This window comes from Takifugu rubripes, chromosome 17 (genome assembly GCF_901000725.2).
Source record: "Takifugu rubripes chromosome 17, fTakRub1.2, whole genome shotgun sequence".
NCBI classification, from domain to species: Eukaryota; Metazoa; Chordata; class Actinopteri; order Tetraodontiformes; family Tetraodontidae; genus Takifugu; species Takifugu rubripes.
The window spans coordinates 3,458,910-3,476,184 of NC_042301.1; the positions used below are offsets into that span (position 1 = coordinate 3,458,910).

At 43.7% G+C, this 17,275-nt stretch overlaps 1 protein-coding gene across 7 annotated transcripts in view; it reads right to left on the reverse strand.

Annotated features, from left to right (window-relative positions):
- Positions 1-16,738, reverse strand: part of LOC101067488 (complement C3-like) — a 25,514-nt gene extending 8,776 nt beyond the window's left edge. The window contains exons 1-42 of one of the 7 annotated variants that reach the window (XM_029851247.1): positions 16,580-16,733; positions 14,198-14,396; positions 13,641-13,803; positions 13,347-13,423; positions 13,091-13,179; positions 12,732-12,814; positions 12,569-12,656; positions 12,380-12,482; positions 12,169-12,280; positions 11,979-12,094; positions 11,458-11,604; positions 11,286-11,385; positions 10,816-10,910; positions 10,541-10,732; positions 10,296-10,445; positions 10,021-10,147; positions 9,852-9,899; positions 9,578-9,695; positions 9,405-9,493; positions 9,201-9,340; positions 8,761-8,973; positions 8,603-8,666; positions 8,435-8,524; positions 8,061-8,261; positions 7,911-7,986; positions 7,654-7,810; positions 7,465-7,560; positions 7,045-7,195; positions 6,797-6,882; positions 6,517-6,594; positions 6,246-6,410; positions 5,835-5,897; positions 5,612-5,693; positions 5,490-5,538; positions 5,314-5,404; positions 5,122-5,211; positions 4,939-5,041; positions 4,764-4,853; positions 4,527-4,619; positions 4,372-4,455; positions 3,996-4,140; positions 3,651-3,823 (exon numbers count right to left, since the gene is read on the reverse strand). In XM_029851247.1, the coding sequence (XP_029707107.1) occupies positions 3,682-3,823; positions 3,996-4,140; positions 4,372-4,455; positions 4,527-4,619; positions 4,764-4,853; positions 4,939-5,041; positions 5,122-5,211; positions 5,314-5,404; positions 5,490-5,538; positions 5,612-5,693; positions 5,835-5,897; positions 6,246-6,410; positions 6,517-6,594; positions 6,797-6,882; positions 7,045-7,195; positions 7,465-7,560; positions 7,654-7,810; positions 7,911-7,986; positions 8,061-8,261; positions 8,435-8,524; positions 8,603-8,666; positions 8,761-8,973; positions 9,201-9,340; positions 9,405-9,493; positions 9,578-9,695; positions 9,852-9,899; positions 10,021-10,147; positions 10,296-10,445; positions 10,541-10,732; positions 10,816-10,910; positions 11,286-11,385; positions 11,458-11,604; positions 11,979-12,094; positions 12,169-12,280; positions 12,380-12,482; positions 12,569-12,656; positions 12,732-12,814; positions 13,091-13,179; positions 13,347-13,423; positions 13,641-13,803; positions 14,198-14,396; positions 16,580-16,674 (4,740 nt within the window). In that variant the 5' untranslated portion in view covers positions 16,675-16,733 and the 3' untranslated portion in view covers positions 3,651-3,681. Of the gene's footprint in view, positions 1-54; positions 171-339; positions 461-645; positions 749-834; positions 923-1,005; positions 1,089-1,276; positions 1,366-1,470; positions 1,560-1,633; positions 1,797-1,863; positions 2,063-2,365; positions 2,587-3,650; positions 3,824-3,995; positions 4,141-4,371; positions 4,456-4,526; positions 4,664-4,763; positions 4,854-4,938; positions 5,042-5,121; positions 5,212-5,313; positions 5,405-5,489; positions 5,539-5,611; positions 5,694-5,834; positions 5,898-6,245; positions 6,411-6,516; positions 6,595-6,796; positions 6,883-7,044; positions 7,196-7,464; positions 7,561-7,653; positions 7,811-7,910; positions 7,987-8,060; positions 8,262-8,434; positions 8,525-8,602; positions 8,667-8,760; positions 8,974-9,200; positions 9,341-9,404; positions 9,494-9,577; positions 9,696-9,851; positions 9,900-10,020; positions 10,148-10,295; positions 10,446-10,540; positions 10,733-10,815; positions 10,911-11,285; positions 11,386-11,457; positions 11,605-11,978; positions 12,095-12,168; positions 12,281-12,379; positions 12,483-12,568; positions 12,657-12,731; positions 12,815-13,090; positions 13,180-13,346; positions 13,424-13,640; positions 13,804-14,197; positions 14,397-14,892; positions 15,050-16,142; positions 16,278-16,579 lie in introns of those variants that run through there. The other 6 variants (XM_029851248.1, XR_003891666.1, XM_029851249.1 and 3 more) reach the window with 6 other exon arrangements.
- Positions 16,739-17,275: the final 537 nt, after the last annotated feature.

Below are 17,275 nucleotides of genomic sequence, written 5' to 3' on the forward strand. Positions count from 1 at the left end.
ACGCAGTCTTTCAGAAAAGGAGTGTGAAATGAGCGGCTTGTGTAATGTGTTTACCATGACGTCGAAGGACATTCCTGGTTTGAAATATTTCGGTGTTCTTTTGAAACTGAGAGTGTAGGGTGACGTTACAATCTTGATGCCTCTAAACTCTGCCCCCACCATTTCACTGCCTGCAGATGCACACAAACCAATACACACTTTTCAATTCTACTTTCATTTCATTTTTGGGGGTTCACATGTGCAGATCTTCATGTTTCATTGAGGCCTTTATGGAGCCTGTAGGTTAATCCTGCGCGTTTATGAGCTGAGGCCTTTCTTATCTATAAGTTGAGCACTTACCACTCTCTGTTAACACTCCAACAGCTACGAACATGGAGCTTCCCACCAGATCTTGTATGTTTTGGAAGTAGTGAGAAAGGTGCTCTTTCTTCAGTTGTACCTGACCTTCACCACCTGTGATCTAAAGTGACGTGAAAATGTAGAATTTTGAGGACAAACGAAAAAATTATCCACATCTAGAATGTGCTCCTCTGGCAGTAGAACGCCCAAGGAGTTCTGGGGGTGGATGGGAAATGTAGTCCTAGCGTGTCCTCCTGGGTATACCTGGAGGTCTACTGGGTGACATTAAAGGGAACATTTAGTTACCTCCACTCGTTGAAGAGAGCTGGGGATGCTGTGTTTTCTACCCCTGTGGATAACCCCAAATACCCCATAGGCAGTACCATCAACTTCTTCACCAAAAAGGTATCTACAACCACAAAAATGCTTGAATATCACAATGTTCAAAATGCGACCACAACAAACTCCCACCATCACCCAGTCGGTCAAACGTACGTAGCTTTGATTTCAACTGTCAGCTCTTGGCTGTCGGTGTAGAAGAAAGGGCTCTCGAGGATCAGCTTGACTTCAAAACTGGGCAGCACTAAGGGGACGTCAGAAAGTTCATTTTGATTCTGTCCCAACGTGAACACCTGGCAGAACATTTGGAGTTTCTCCCCGGCTCACCGTGTTCTTTCACCTCAAACTCGGACGAGTAGCTCATCTGAGGTTTGCTGCTGAACCTGGCCTCCACCCTCCACAGACCAATGCTGACACACACACACACACACACACAGACGCACACACACACACACACACACAGACGCACACACACACACACAAACGCAGAAAGAGAGAGAGTAGCTCTGACTTACCATTTAGAAAAGAAAAGACCTTGATAGGATTTGACGCACCAGCAGTATTTCATATAAAGTCGACACAACATTGACCACCATACCTGACAATTTCAGCAAGTTTGTAGCTTCCAGAGTACATCCCAGACTGCAGAAAGACTGTGTTGCTCTCCAGAATGATCCCTTCTGGGCTCTGCGAATAGACAGTTCGAGTGTTTAAACTGTGTGAACTGACTGCATTTAAAATCCATCTAAAAAGACGTTGGTAAGTGTGCATCTAAAAATGAAAATACAGTACCACAATCTGGACGGTAATGGACGTATCTGTTTGATTGTCTCTTTCCACGGGCTCCATGTGCGGTGTCACAGCAAACATCCTGTAATGAACTGAAAAAGAAAACCGAGACGTTTCCTGCCGGACGCGTGGATCTGTTTAGAGCGTCGATGTGGAAGAATCTCACGTTTACTGTTGGGTGTGTAGAGGGTTTTGTCAGTCTGGATGTAGATGTAGCCAGACTGAAAGGACACCAAGGCCACTTTCTCCAGTTGGATGTCTGGGAAGCGAGCTTGCAGGAAGACGTACTGCTTCAAGTTGGGCTCCAGACTAAAGTCCGTTGGGGAGATCTGAAAACAAATGCTAATTAGGTCGGAAAAGATTCACCAAAGGAAACCCTGGCCCTTCTTCTTTTACCCTGATCACTCCGAAGGACTGGAAATGATCCACCTGCCGAAGTGTCACAAATCTGGATGCCAGCCTTCGGGATTTGGTCGGATAACTGAGAACGAGGATTTCGACCTGGATGTCGTCCTCTCCTGTGCAGTCCTGACACTCCACAAAGACATTTACCGGGGTTCCCACTTGCAGGATGTTGGGGGCAGACATCACCTTCCTGTGCGGAAATACTTTCATATGTTGATTTGGTTGCCTTTACAAACAATAGGTGATTTATTGATGGTCTTGGACAGGATCCAGTTCTGATCAAATAAACATTCCTTCATATTTCCCGTCAGGTTGCATCACCTGGTGAAATTTGTTGGTTCAGCCAAAGTTACTGGAAACAACTTGAATCGGGGCGAAATGCTGGAGTATTTCAACAACCCGTCCGTCTCTATTCATGATGATTTAAATCCACCCAAACAATCAATGCCTATTTTCACATGCAGACATTAGGAGCAAATCCAGGTTTACTTACAGCGAGGATCCTCCGGCCAGACCGATCAAAGTGGAAGAGCTACAAAAGGCAAACAGCCAGACCAGAGGCCTGCACACATCCAGGCCTGATCTCATTTTGACAGTTTGGACACCTCTCCTCAACTGAACTCCGGACGCTGCTCTGCAGTAGCTCAAGTGGCGTGAGGCTACCAAGTGGGCGGAGCTTCGCTTGCTATCTCCAACAAAAAGCCTTCATCGTTCACCACAGGACCAGCTTAGTTGACGTGCGTGGAGGCAACGAACCATTCTCGCACATTTAAAATTTGCTGTTCTTTTTATTCATCATATTTTTTCTTGAGCAATGTTGACGTAATAGTACTGTTGGCTAGAAGGTTCCTGGTTGGTCGGCCCTGGGGGGACCAGGCGCTTCTGTGTGGGGTTTTCGTGAGGTCCTCGTGTCTGCCTGGTTCTCATCTTTCTCAGAAGAAAGATGTATTGATGTAGATAATATTGACCTCAACGATGATATTTAATAAAAGTGAATGAATTTATCAGCATCACAACAAATACCGAGATGGTAACGTTTGTTTTTAAGGTGAGACAAAGCCATTGAATATATTTCTAATAATTTTTGCTGGATTTTCCTCTGGTTTGACATGAATGAGAGGTGTTTTGTTGCTATACATTTGAGGATTGTCTCCTGGTAAATATTGGTTTCTAATGATATTAGGGATTTTAGATCATAGAGAGCTATATTTGTTTATTTTCATCAGTCACTCACAGCCTGATTCACACAATATTTAAGAATTTTTGCAGTGGATGACTGTAATTTGTGGATCGACCACAAAAAGACAAATCGTTGGTTCAGCAGAGCAAAACAACAGTTCTGGGCCTATTTCAATGAAGGGATTGATGGTCTGGAAAATATAAACAAATCAATGTGTATTTATTGACACATAGCCACCAAATTTACACATTAAATGTAAATATTTCAAAGCAGATAAAGGTCTATCACACGATCAATTCTGTGTGACACCGCTGGTCTCGTTCATATTTTCAGACCATTTGAGGAATAAAAAATATATCTGAGGGCAACAGGTTTCATTTAAGGTCAAACTGTCCTCAGGACACCTCCATGGTAATGAAGGCGTTAAACTAAATACCTCTCACTCCCCGAGATCAAGTTTTTATTTTTATCTGGGTCTAATTAACACTAATTAACACTAACCCCTAATTTTTTGTGAACTATATAAATGTGAGATTGAACACTTTGGGTTTTTATGATAGAATTTTGTTTTGAGAAGAGTGGGAAAAAAAGTGGACACTTTGAAATTTAGAGTCAATTTATTTGCCCTTTCATGCCACACATCCAAAAAGGAGTTGTTGACTGACCAGGTCATCTAAGCCCAAGCAGGTGGGTCTGTGTTGGTCGGACCGGCACTCGGCGTCGGTGGGCCAGTATTCCAGCCAGGTTTGCTCTCCGATTATGTACTGATACCTGAAGAGACGAGTTCTTTGAGTCTTAATGGGCTCAAATGTTTAAAAAATAGCACTTGTATGTTCATATTTATCAGCATAATGACCGTTGTAGAAAATAGGAAGGATAACTGTAATATGGGCAGGAGGATCACCATAACGGTGAGAGATCCCACACACCCAAAGAAACGTACGATTGCTGTGCGTCATCTCTGTAAATTTGTTTGGACTCTCCCATGATGAGGTAGCTTTTCCCTGTCACCAAGTTCAAATATTCTCTGCAGTGCGCAAAACTGAGGAAACTGCGCAATTTTCCCGAAGGATTCACATCGTAACTACCTGGAAACAAAACAGGAAATGGGTTTACAGGTACATCTCATAAAAAAGCGTGAAGGTGATGTGCCCACACTAGTTATAACATAACAGTTATAACAGTTATAACACAAATACACGTGTTGTTCCCGTAATCAGTGATTTGTGAGGACTCCACATACATTTGCACCATATGTCAGTCAGGACGCGTGCGTACATGTCACCAGAACTCCTCTTAAAAAGAACAAAAACACCAACCTTCCCTGATGACCTCAAGAATGGTCATGGTGTACACGTCCCTGAACAAATCTCTGCTGATTTCGTCCACTCTCACTTTGTACACTGTGGGACAGGTTGCAGATGGTCAGCTGACCTGCTGCATCGCTTTCTGTCAAACATGCATTCTGGCTCACCGAAATCTGTTCTCGTCCTGCGAGACACCTCGCAGGACCTTTCTAAGCGCTGCTCGTTGTTGACGGTGTCCCTCTTCAGAATACCGCAGCCCTCTGCACGGGTGCAACATTACACTGTAACATTTCCAGATTCAGTTCTGTTTTCACAAAGCAGCTCTTTAAAGTCTGCGAGTGCGATTCCACATTTGGATGTTGAAGTTATGGCCACGCAGAAGCTACAGCGGCCCTCCTGTTTACCTTCAGCACACTTGCATTTGTTACCCGTGCATAAACGCATCAGCTGTCCCGCTACTCTCGCTGGATGGTAAAACTTCACACAGGCGGTTTCTGGAAAAGGAGAGTGTCAAAGACTCATTTTCTGCGCCTATTTATGTTTTATATATGTATTTATATAAAAGTGACAATAGCTCACGGTCTTTGTGTTCATAGACAGACACAGCAGCTGGTTGTAAAACGGCAAGTCTGAGAACCTCACGGATCCTAAAAGAGATTTCTACCGGTTGTGTGTGGGAAACCTGTGGAGGGATTCAAACGGAAACGGAGGAATGGGAAAAACAGTCAGAACGGGAAACAGAAGGAGACATGACTGCGTTACCTTGTCCAGGTAGATGATGAGGGAGCCTCTGTCTGATAGGACTCTGCCCGTCTCATAGTTAGAAATGGTACGACCGCGGCCTCTGGAGAGCTGCACACAAACACACGTATTAAAGATCCATCCACGGTGTGTGTGGGTGTGTGTGTGGGTGTGTGTGTGGGTGTGTGTGTGTGTGTGTGTGTGGGCTCTTACTGAGTCCAGGTCATTGGTGTCAACAGTGAAGCCAGTTAATAAGCCAATATCCAAGACCGACATGGTTGCGTCTTGATCCTTGCTCAGGTATCTGAATGAATGGAAAAACATTAAAAAAAAGAAAAAAGAATAATAACCACCATTTAAATTAGAATATAAACTGCATCGGTACTTACAAAACATCTATTCTCAGCTTGTACACTTTCTCATCCTCTCGTACTGATTCTGTTGGCAACATTTAACCATTCATTCATTCTCTTTTATGAATAAAATGAAAGAAGAAAGAGCCTCAAATTACGTGGGATGAGCTGCACAGACAAGTTGAACTTCTGACAGTTGCGCTCCATTTGTTTCGGCGAGGTGTAATACAGCGACACCATCTGGCAGGGAGGTAGAAGTGCAGCTAAATCATTTTATTAATTCCAGTTTTCATCGTGTGACTGACCAGAAATCAACCGTCTATCCAGCTCCGCCACACATAATACATTAAAACCTAACAACAGATCCTGAAAAGCTTCTACCTTTAAAACCCCTTGTCCCTTTCCTGTGGCTGTCACCGTGACGGGCTGGTTTATGGAATTGCTCTGTCAAAATGCAACACACAGTTTATTAGTTCAACCTGACTGATCTCAACTGTCAATCAAAGACAGCGACAGACAGTAGCAGGTTTTAACAAGACTCAGCAGAATTCATTCGTAACACCGCAGCCTGCATCTACGACCTTGGAGGACAATTGGACTAAAGGCCTCAAACGTGCACAATATCTTCATCTACTTTATATTAATAAATATATTTCCTATACACCACATTGGCCTACAGACAAATGTGTCTCTAAACGTCATTGCAGTTTTATAGTAATGTTTTTAACGGAGCATGTGCATTTTTTTAATCCTAAAAAGAGAATACATCTTGTAGAGTCTGTTTGTTCTCACTTTCAAGCTTCTTGTGAGGTGGAAGTTCTGCCTGTTGAAGCTGAACTTGTCAGTAGTTTGCCTGCCAGGCAACCGGATGTCCACATCCAGGTTGTGCACGTTCTTCTCTTCCTCTTTGACTCTGGTGAAGTACTCAGCGACCGCCTGGTACACCATCAAGTTGGCCTGGAGGAGAGAGACGCCGGTGGCAATCAAATCACTAAAGTCATAGCAAACTGCTTCAAACTGTCTCCTCACAGACCAAAATAGTGAGGAGAGATGGCTGCCTCACCTGAGTGGACAGGTAAGCTCCTCTGATCCTCTTCTGCTCCTTCAACCAGCTGACCACCGGCTGAGCTTCTGCGAAGGCCTTCAAATATGAATTTGGAAAATGTATGTTTTTATGGTGGCATCATCCATCCATCCATCATCCATCAATCCATCCATCCATCCATCCATCCATCCATCCATCCATCCATCCACCCATCCATCCATCCATCCATCCGCCCGCCCGTCCAGTCAGTCAGTCAGTCGGCATTGGTGAAAATTCCACATGCGTGATCTTTCCTCACCCCGACTCTAACCAGAGCAAGAAGAGCATAAGATGTCGCTTCCAGCTGGTAAATGAGGCCTTTGGAGACAGGCCAGTGGTCCAACCCTGAGGACACGACATCAATTTCCGAATAATGGATAAATATGTTTTAAAAACTGAAAATATGACAATGACATGCGGTATTTCCTACATTAACTCTCACAAGCTGTAATGTTCTGACTATTATTAGCCGTATTATGTAAAGAAATATAGTGTAAAAAAAAAAACCTGGGGAGGCAAATCTTTTCAGGGTCTCCTTGTTCAGCCTGTTTTCATTGGCGAGTGCATAGGATGCCATTGCCACGGCGTATGGGTTGGAGAGTCCCGGCAGACGCCTCTCCAGGTAGCCCACTGCTTTATATATGCTCCGGCGCAGACTCTAGTGTGACAAAAGACAGTCGGAAGATAAAATAAGTCTACGTCTTATTATTCTCGAATATGAAGCTGAGTCAGGTCACCTCACAGCAAGAACAGGTCACCCTTTGGGTGGGGATGTCGCGAGCTTTTGAGGAGAGATTGCGCATATTTTTGCAGTTGGCCATGGAAGCACTATCGCTTGCTCGCTCTCATCATGCTCCTTGGCCGAGCAGAGTTTCAGTACGAGGCTTCCTTACGAGGAGAACCGAGGAGCGTAGTGGAGCTACTCACGTTAATACTGAGATCACAAAGTGGCCGCGACTCTTGCAGGGCAATAAGACAGAAAGACGTCATGGAGGCATCTGAATCTGCGCCAAATACGTCGCCCTTCACGCAAAAGAAGAAGGAGGAGGAACGGTGTTGGCTGTTTTATGCATCGCTACATTTCTCAATGGCTGGAAGAAATATGAGAGGCATTACCGGCATTTCTCTATTGGTCAATCTTCCAACCTCTCTGAATTGTCCATCCGGTTGCTGCTGGAGAATCAGGAACTTGACGGCATCGCAGATGATTCTGCTTTGCACTGAGACTAGAGAGCTGGCCATTGTAAACACCTTAACGACAAAAGCTGTCAACCTTCAATGAGAAAACCACAGTCAAGCCACGCAGCAAACATGCAGCGAAGGTGCACCCTGATGAGAAGGTTGGTGGTGGTGGTGGGGGGGGGGGGTCTTACCAGGTGCTGCTTGGTTTATTCTGATTCAGGGAAAATGATCCATCACTTTTACAGTTCACAAGTTGATTACTGTAGCCTGGACACAGGAAAGGTCGCGCTCGCTGACTGCCAAAACTCTACTCAACTCCCCAATTGACAAGTCTCACTCACCATCATTAATGTACCCTAGAGCTTCACTGCGCTTCTCGAAACCAACCTTCTCCCACTGGTTGGTTTTGTCCAAATACGTGGTTGCAATAACGGTCATGGTCAGTGGGATGATGTTCGTCTCTCCATTCCCCAAGGGTTGGATCAGCAGATAATTCATATTGTCGCCGCTGATGACGTTTTCTGCTTGTACGCTGGCCATTCCTAATGTGAAAAGATGCGCAAAACTCAACCACTCATATCTAACTCTCCTAAACAGGAATAAATGTCATCATGAACAGACTATCATATTGGGACAACGGCCTCCTCTGGCTGAAACGTCTAAATCAGAATAATGCATTTGAGTTTCCTTCATTTTCATCTCAAAGTGTTTTCACCTGTTATGTAAACGACCGTGGATGCAGCAGTGCTTGGAAGAATAGTGTGTGCAGGAATTTGACTTTGGAGAACTTCTGTCTGCCGTCCGTCTACGGGAATTGAGAGGCTGTTGGTGATGGAGGAAATTACATGTTTGTTTGTCGCGGCGATGGTTGTGGGAAGCTCACCTACACCTTTCCTGGCAGGGTCCAGTGTTACCACCATTGTGTGCTTTACCAGTTCACCCCAAGGCTTCAAACAGAGCAGATTAACCAGCAGAATCTATAGTTTCCATCTGCTCAAGTGTGATTCTGAATGCTCTGTTTTACGCGGCATGTTTCCTTACCACCACATAGATCATCTTCATAACTCCATCATTTAAAAATGAATCTTTGACGGCCGCTTTAACATGAATGTTGCTTAGGCCTTCCTTGGTGAAAATAAAGACAAGGGACACAGAGCGGGAAGACATGGCTCCGACGATGACCTCCTGCTGATATGTCCAACGGCCATAAGCTGCACTACAGACATTTTCCTCTTCAAAGAGATGTACAAGTACCTTCATCCAGGGAAGAAAAGTGGTTACAGAGAATGTTATACAGTCAACTGATGTTGTCCAGTTTATATTAAATAAAGGAAGTATCGGGGGAAGAGCCTGTGCTTATACTTAATGATTTGGGAAGGTTTGTGTCCACTTTTATGATTATTAGTTGGCAAGCAGCCAACTACAAATCACGCCAAAGTGTAGAATGTGTTTTGAACAGGGACCAAATAGTGTGGACTCACGGTGATGTGGTCAGGGGTGTAGTTGTGGAGGACAGCCTTTATTTCCAGCTGTTCTCCAGCTATTGCAGAGTATGGTGCTTTGAGGTCGATGAAGAAATCTTTTCTGACAATGACCTCCAGTGGATCAGCCACACAGATGCCTGAAGGTTAAACGACATGAGTGTTGGTGGAACAAGCAGCATTGCAGCTCAACAATCACCTCACCATGAGTTCGTGACAGACTAATTCCAGTGATTTCCCAGTTTGTAATGGAATCTCGCAGTGGGTAACTCATGGTTTTTGATGTAGTTTTACTGGAAGTAAATAAAAATGCTTTACTCGTTGGAATAATGATACCCAAAATGGAGTCAAACGGTTGTGTATCTCTGCTGTCTCACCAGTAAGGGTCATTTCCAGGGCATGGCGGAAGAACCACAGATGACCACATCCAACTTTTAGGGAAAAGAGAGCGCGATACAATTTCCTCGACATCCATATAGCTATTCATGTTGTCTCCTGCAAAAAGATTATTTTTAGTGAATTCCCAACTGCCACGATGATGGAAAATTATCCATACTTGAGGTTTTGTAGGTGCACAAAGGACACAAAGCAACAAAACTGTTGCGCACTTCAATAAAGAGCCCTGCCGGAAGACTGCAACTTTGTTTTTACCTAAGTCGTCACTTCGTTTCTTCCTGTTGTAGGAGGGACACCTTAGATCTAAAATAATTAAAAAGACTTTTTTTTTTAACTCCCAGTAATTTAAAGGCATTAATGAGACAGAAACTCCAGAGGGTGTGTACAGAAGGAGTCCGATAAAAGAGTGAATCTGAGGTTTCACCTTGTCTGTAGGGAGTGCTGCCAATGTTGGACTCAAACAACAGGCCAGCTTCGTAGAACACCCTCATACTGTTGTACTCTCCACCGAGCGGGCAGTACCTGTCTTTTTTTTTTACCTCATCCCAGATCTGAAGCAAACAACAAACAAATTCATTATTCATATCTGATTTTCGTTCCTAAGGAACAGCAGGAAGAATCACGGCAGGCGCCTTTTAAATAGGACTGCACGTTAAATGGTAAACTGCACGTTTCATAGCAGCAGTCAACAAACTACACCTTTTTCTGGGTTAATCTCCACTTGTCTGTGTAAACACCTTTGTGGACCGCCACCAGCCCCACTGTGGCTCCTGGGGTTCCAGTGATTTTCACCGGAAGTAACTTGTGAGGCTCATGGGATGGAACCACTCTGAGTTTTTCCAGCTGAAGCTAAAGGGGAGGGAGGGCACGTCGTTTCAGCTGGAGCACGTTTAAACCCATGGGCGTAAAACATCTCAAGGGTTAGAAATGAGCTCCTTTCTCACTGAGCCGATGCAGGTGTCTTTAATATCCACGCTGACAGAGTCTGACACCACTTCGTTGTTGCTTGTATGGTAGTACGCTATAATGGTGAAGGATGGCATCATTTCCTTGGTGACAAGGATATTCTCTGAAATGACCATCTGATAATTTAACTGCCGTCGGCTATGCTTCACCAGACGACCTTTGCTTAAGATCTGAGAAGACAAACGGACACATTCAGCAAATGTAAATATGTATACAAATAAAAGCACATAGCAAGCAATAAAGAGTCTCTCACCAGGTAGGTGATCATAGCTGGTGCATATTCTTGCCTTTTAAGGAAACAGTGGACTCCCAAGTTGTCTCCTAACTTCAGGTCTGCTGTATTAGCCACTGTACAAATTGCATTAAAAAGTTAGCCATTTATGGGGGTTTTGTGCATGTTACTGTATTTATGCAGCATTACTACAAGCAGTGGTTTGCAAACACAACTCCACACTCTCACATTGACATCAGTCCACTACATTCAAACAGCAATTAAAAATGTAGGTTCTCAATATGAGGGACAATGACCTCCATGGCTCCTTGGTGACGGGCCCCCGGGGCTCCTCAAATAAAACGTTTTATCAATTCGCCATGAAGGCTCATCAAAATATCACAAATGAGATCCAAAATGAAATATGGCTCTAACTTGGATTTGGATTTTATACAATGTAAAGAATAAGAAGGAGGTTTCCGCCAGTGCTGGTGCTGGTGGGTTGATGTTACCTATGTGGATGTAGGTTTTGGTGGGACTGGAGTATGGTAGAACTTCGAATGTGGCCGTGGCTTGTTTGTCAGGTGCAAGAGCATCATGGCTGGTCTTTATCTGAAATGTCATCAATAAATACACATTTCAAATATCACCGTTATCATTTTGACGCTACAAATACGTACTTACAGTGATTGTCAGTTTTGGGGCGTTTTCCTCTGTGTTAATGGAAAGCTTCGCAAAGCCGTTGTCTCTGGTTCGTACCAACATGGATCCCGGTTCTACCGACACATCAACTAGTTTTGCTGGAGTGCCGTCAAGATTCAGCACTTGAAACTGCCATATGAGATGAAAAAGGATGGATTTTAACATTGAATTCGGCGATATTTATTCAGCTTTTGTTAAAATCAAGATTGTCTCGTTTTAAAAAGTAGAAAACTTTGAGCAAACAATTCCCGAGTTTAACAGATAAGGGGAAGGTGAGATCTGCTAATGTAACTGAATGAAGAGATTTATTAAGCAATGTAGGCAAACTGTTGCTAGAGAAAAATAAATCTGGACAAGAACCTGCTAATCAAGGGTAGTAGGTGTATTGACGGGGTCAAGCATGGCCAACTCATTGGATCCTTCAGATTTTTTATCTAAAAACCCCCAATATGGCATTTTTAACATTTGAAATTCATCACTCTGCTATTTTTTTTTTTGTTTACCTCCAAATCATAGGGTATTCCTGGTTTAAAGTTCTTGGTGGCTTTGTCGAGGTTGATGGTGTATGGGGACTTGACGATTTTGATACCATTAAACTCCGACACCACCATATCTCCACCTGAGGCAAACATAGTTTATGTTGTTATTTCATAACAGAACAAAGACAGCAAAGATGTCTGCAAAGCCTCTTACCGCTCTCTGTCAGCACAGTGACTTTTACATACATGGAATAGCCCGTCAAAGGCCCAAAAGCCTCTGTGATTTTTCTTCTCTGCAGTACGGCAGCTCCTTTCCCCCAAACAATCTAATGCCAGGGTTAAAGGTCAATGCGAGGTTTAAATCTTCAATGCTAAAGTCCGAGAAGACAGAGAAAAAGGCCAGACATGCTGGGGAGCTACGTTACCGACACTCGCTGGAGGGAACTTGGAATAGGCTTTTTTTGACCCACGTGTTGAATTCCAAATAAAACAAACGCCACCCCGTCAACCTCTTCCCCAAACAGGTACCTAAGCAAAGAGAAGGGGAGAAACTCTTTACTTTAACTTACGAATCATTTGATTTAAATCCATTAAAACCAAAACTCTTCACGCACCGAGCATTGATGTTGACAGTGATTTTGTCTTCATCCTCGTAGAAGAACATGCTCTCTGGGGTCAGTTGTACGGACAGGCTGGGCACCACTGGAGAGTTTGGAAATGGAAATCGTCAGTTTGGGGGGGAAAAATGGCCGCGGCTGGTTTGATATTGATGTTTACCGTATTCCTTGACCTCAAATTCTGCGCTACAACTCAGCCGTGGGTTGTTGGAATACGTTGCCTTAATTTTCCACAAACCAGGACTATCGGGCGGGAAAACAAACAAATAAACAATAGAAAACATCTTGATGTGTTTTCAGATGACGTACATGTCAACACTGGATGTTGCAGATGAGACAACGGGGACACAGAAAAAGGCATATTGTGCTGAAACTAAACTGTAGGGGGCAGTGTGACTGATCAGATATGGAAAATACATTGTGACAAAATAAAACCTCAACCTTAAAAAAAACCCAGAGGTGATTCTTTTCAGCATCCAATGAGGTAATCCGCCATCACCGACAGACAGATAAACCCACCTTGCATTTTCAGGGATTCGAATATCGCCCTGGTACATTCCTGGTGGCTCAAGTACAATGGAATTTACGGGGAAGTGGCCCTCAGGGTTCTGAAATTGAAAGACGAAAAAGAATAAACAACTAACACACTCATACTTGGCATCATTCCGCATTTGACTAATGTTTAACACTGCTCCTACCGGTTGGGTAAATTGGAATTCTAAACAACATTGATAACGTCTTCACTTGCACTATATTATTATATAGAATACAGTACCACTATCTCGATGTGAAGGGGGTTCCGGTTGGCCCTGTATGAAAAGTCAGGCATCATAGCAAAGATCCTAAAATGAACTGTTGGGGGGGGGAAAGCGTTAAAAGACAGTTTTAAGAATGTTTCTGACAAACACAAATGAATATGCATGAAATCATCCAGCCTTTCCATTATTGTAGCAGATTATTATTCATACAACAAGTCACATTTTTCTTCAAATTACTGATCAGATTCACATTTCAGGAGCTTTATTGTTGCCCCAACATGAAACTCCCACTGTTGGAGCGTTAAACTTACCTCTGCTCTCAGGGGTGTACATGTTTTTGTCTATCTGAATGAACAAATACTCAGTCTGGAAGGACACTAAGACGACCTTCTCCAGCATTCTTTCTGGAAACACAGCTTGTAGGTAAACGTAATGTTGACTGTTGTCATAGTTATTAAATGCTTCAGCGGGGATCTACAGAGACAGAGTGTATTGTACATCAGTTGCAGGGTAAGGATCTAATGGGATGTCGAAAAGCCGTGAAGGCCACAATGCAGACAGGTTTTCTGTCCTCCCAGGGAGAAAACGGAGAGTAGGAAGTCAGGAGGAAGTGTTTCCTGCCTGGTAGGTCAGAAATGGAGGCCTGGCTTTCGTCACCCCATCAGTTTTTCAGTGGAAGAAATTGCATTAACGATGGGGACGGGATGTGTTTAACAACTGCAATGAGTAAATAAAGGTGAGTCATCAGCATAAAAGTGAACATTTTCCACATCTTTAGCTTTAAACTCCAGAACCAGCCCCCAAACACACCATTTATAATAACTCCTGCCCACCAAAATAGAGAAGTATGTTAGTATTTCCACGTTACCAAAACTTCTCCAAATGCCTGATGAGAATTTGCCCTGTTGAGGTTCACAGCTGTCGACGCCAGCCGTTTGCTTTTTGTCGGGTGGTTCATCACAATGATTTCGACAGGAATGTTTGTGTCAAGTGAGAAATCCTGGACTTCCACAAAGATGTTTTCTGACATTCCCGCTCGTATCGCGTTCGGGGCTGCCAGCACCTCCCTGGAAAAAAAACAGATAAAAGAGCCCTTAGACCAACAATGGGAGCGTGGATCTGGTGCAGGACATCATTGTGCAAGCTGGCGTACTTTGACCTGAGCTACACAAACATGGAACTAAACTTAACTAAAACTATTTCAGGAGGTTTTACTTCAAGCTGTTACACTCTTGAAAAGCTGTGTAACTGTCACCCTGATATAATTCCATTTGTCCCTTGGTGTACGCTCACAATAAGCTTCGTTTTTAAAATTTTAATTCTCTTAAGACATTTAAAAATGGGTGTCGCCAGTGTGACAGTATTATCTAAAATGTACTTTTCTTTTAAGGATTAAAATTCATCCATAATCTACAAATGGAGTAGGAAAAGACAGTGTAGGAAAAGAGTAGGAAAATGACAGTGACATTTTGATTATTTTTCTAGTTTTGTCCCCCACAGGGAATCAAATCAAACCACTTAAAATCTAATTGGCATTTAGCGTATTCAAACACAATTACTTACAAAGGTGATCCATCCGTGGGAGGCAAAAAGGACGTGAAGAAGAGAAGCAACAGAATCGGACAGATTCTCTCAGGTTTTTCCATCTCAGCTGAGCCCCGATGCCCAAAACTCTGAACTCAGTGCTCATGCTGCTGCTCTTATACCAGTTTTTATGCCCTCCTCTCATCGGGCCCCAGCCTCTCCTCCACCAATATCAGCCTCATGGTGGGGTTGACCCTGAACTTCCCACATACATATTGCTATAATGCAGACATCTCGAGGAGTTCCTGTGCGTTCGAAACTCGTCTTTTGTGTGCCGGTAGTCTATCCAGACCCTTTCACAAGGTTCATGCTGAACACGTGAATGCAGGAACGAACCTTTACAGACAGCAGATAATTTTTGTAAGGAAATATAACAAAAGACTACAATAGAAATGGTAGAAACATGAGCTGACTCCATGGCCACACACTGGTCAATAAAACGGCCTGAATTGTGATGAGTTCTGTTAAAAATTTGCTTTTTTACTCCCAGCTGGCTCGCTATTTAAATGGCCTTGGAGGAATGGAGGCTGGAAGGGGCTCCCCGGAGCAGCTCTGGACCCCACCGCCCCAGAGCTCCTCTGCGAGCCTTCATCAAGGATTTATGATCGTCTGTGATCTGATAGGTCACAGTATCTGGGATGGAATAACTTAATAATCCATTTGGTTCCTTGCTGAGTCATGCTTTACTGTAAAAAACACCAAAAGGTCTGAACGAATGGTGGTAAGATTAGCGGAGTGCGCGAAGGTTCCGAAGGTGTGAATGTTTGTTTTGCTGTTGAAAGGAGTGGAGGACTGCATTGTATGTGGGTGATAGGAAGTGCCTCAGGCACTGGGTGGGTTGTTTTTTGTTTGTTTGTTCCCCCCTTGTTCCAGCATGGAGACAAGCAGCATTGGCGTGTGAATGTCTTTTCTTATCAGACAGTGCTGCTTCATCAGGACGGGCCTGTTGAGCTCACCCTGTCACCCTAAAAAACACACCATGACTTCAACAATAATGAAAACTACTATAAATAACAATAAACAAATTCAGACCGCAGCAACACCGCAACCAAACAGCTACAACCAACGAAATCTGCCTCCATGCCCCCAGTGAACCTTTCATAACTGTGATCCCGCAGCCAAAGTTTGTCTCTGTGTTTGCTCGTGTGTAATGTGTATCAGTAGCTCTAGATATGAAGGCGTGTGTTAATGTTAATGAGGAAGGAAATGACCTATAGACCAATGCAAGCCTTCGGGATTTGGTCGGATAACTGAGAACGAGGATTTCGACCTGGATGTCGTCCTCTCCTGTGCAGTCCTGACACTCCACAAAGACATTTACCGGGGTTCCCACTTGCAGGATGTTGGGGGCAGACATCACCTTCCTGTGCGGAAATACTTTCATATGTTGATTTGGTTGCCTTTACAAACAATAGGTGATTTATTGATGGTCTCGGACAGGATCCAGTTCTGAACAAATAAACATTCCTTCATATTTCCCGTCAGGTTGCATCACCTGGTGAAATTTGTTGGTTCAGCCAAACTTACTGGAAACAACTTGAATCGGGCGAAATGCTGGAGTATTTCAACAACCCGTCCGTCTCTATTCATGATGATTTAAATCCACCCAAACAATCAATGCCTATTTTCACATGCAGACATTAGGAGCAAATCCAGGTTTACTTACAGCGAGGATCCTCCGGCCAGACCGATCAAAGTGGAAGAGCTACAAAAGGCAAACAGCCAGACCAGAGGCCTGCACACATCCAGGCCTGATCTCATTTTGACAGTTTGGACACCTCTCCTCAACTGAACTCCGGACGCTGCTCTGCAGTAGCTCAAGTGGCGTGACGCTACCGAGTGGGCGGAGCTTCGCTTGCTATCTCCAACAAAAAGCCTTCATCGTTCACCACAGGACCAGCTTAGTTGACGTGCGTGGAGGCAACGAACCATTCTCGCACATTTAAAATTTGCTGTTCTTTTTATTCATATTTTTTCTTGAGCAATGTTGACGTAATAGTACTGTTGGCTAGAAGGTTCCTGGTTGGTCGGCCCCGGGGGGACCAGGCGCTTCTGTGTGGGGTTTTCGTGAGGTCCTCGTGTGTCTGCCTGGTTCTCATCTTTCTCAGAAGAAAGATGTATTGATGTAGATAATATTGACCTCAACGATGATATTTAATGAAAGTGAATAAAATGAATGAATTCATCAGCATCACAACAAATACCGAGATGGTAACGTTTATTTTTAAGGTGAGACAAAGCCATTGAATATATTTTTAATAGTTTTTGCTGGATTTTCCTCTGGTTTGACATGATTGAGAGGTGTTTTGTTGCTATACATTTGAGGATTGTCTCCTGGTAAATATTGGTTTCTAATGATATT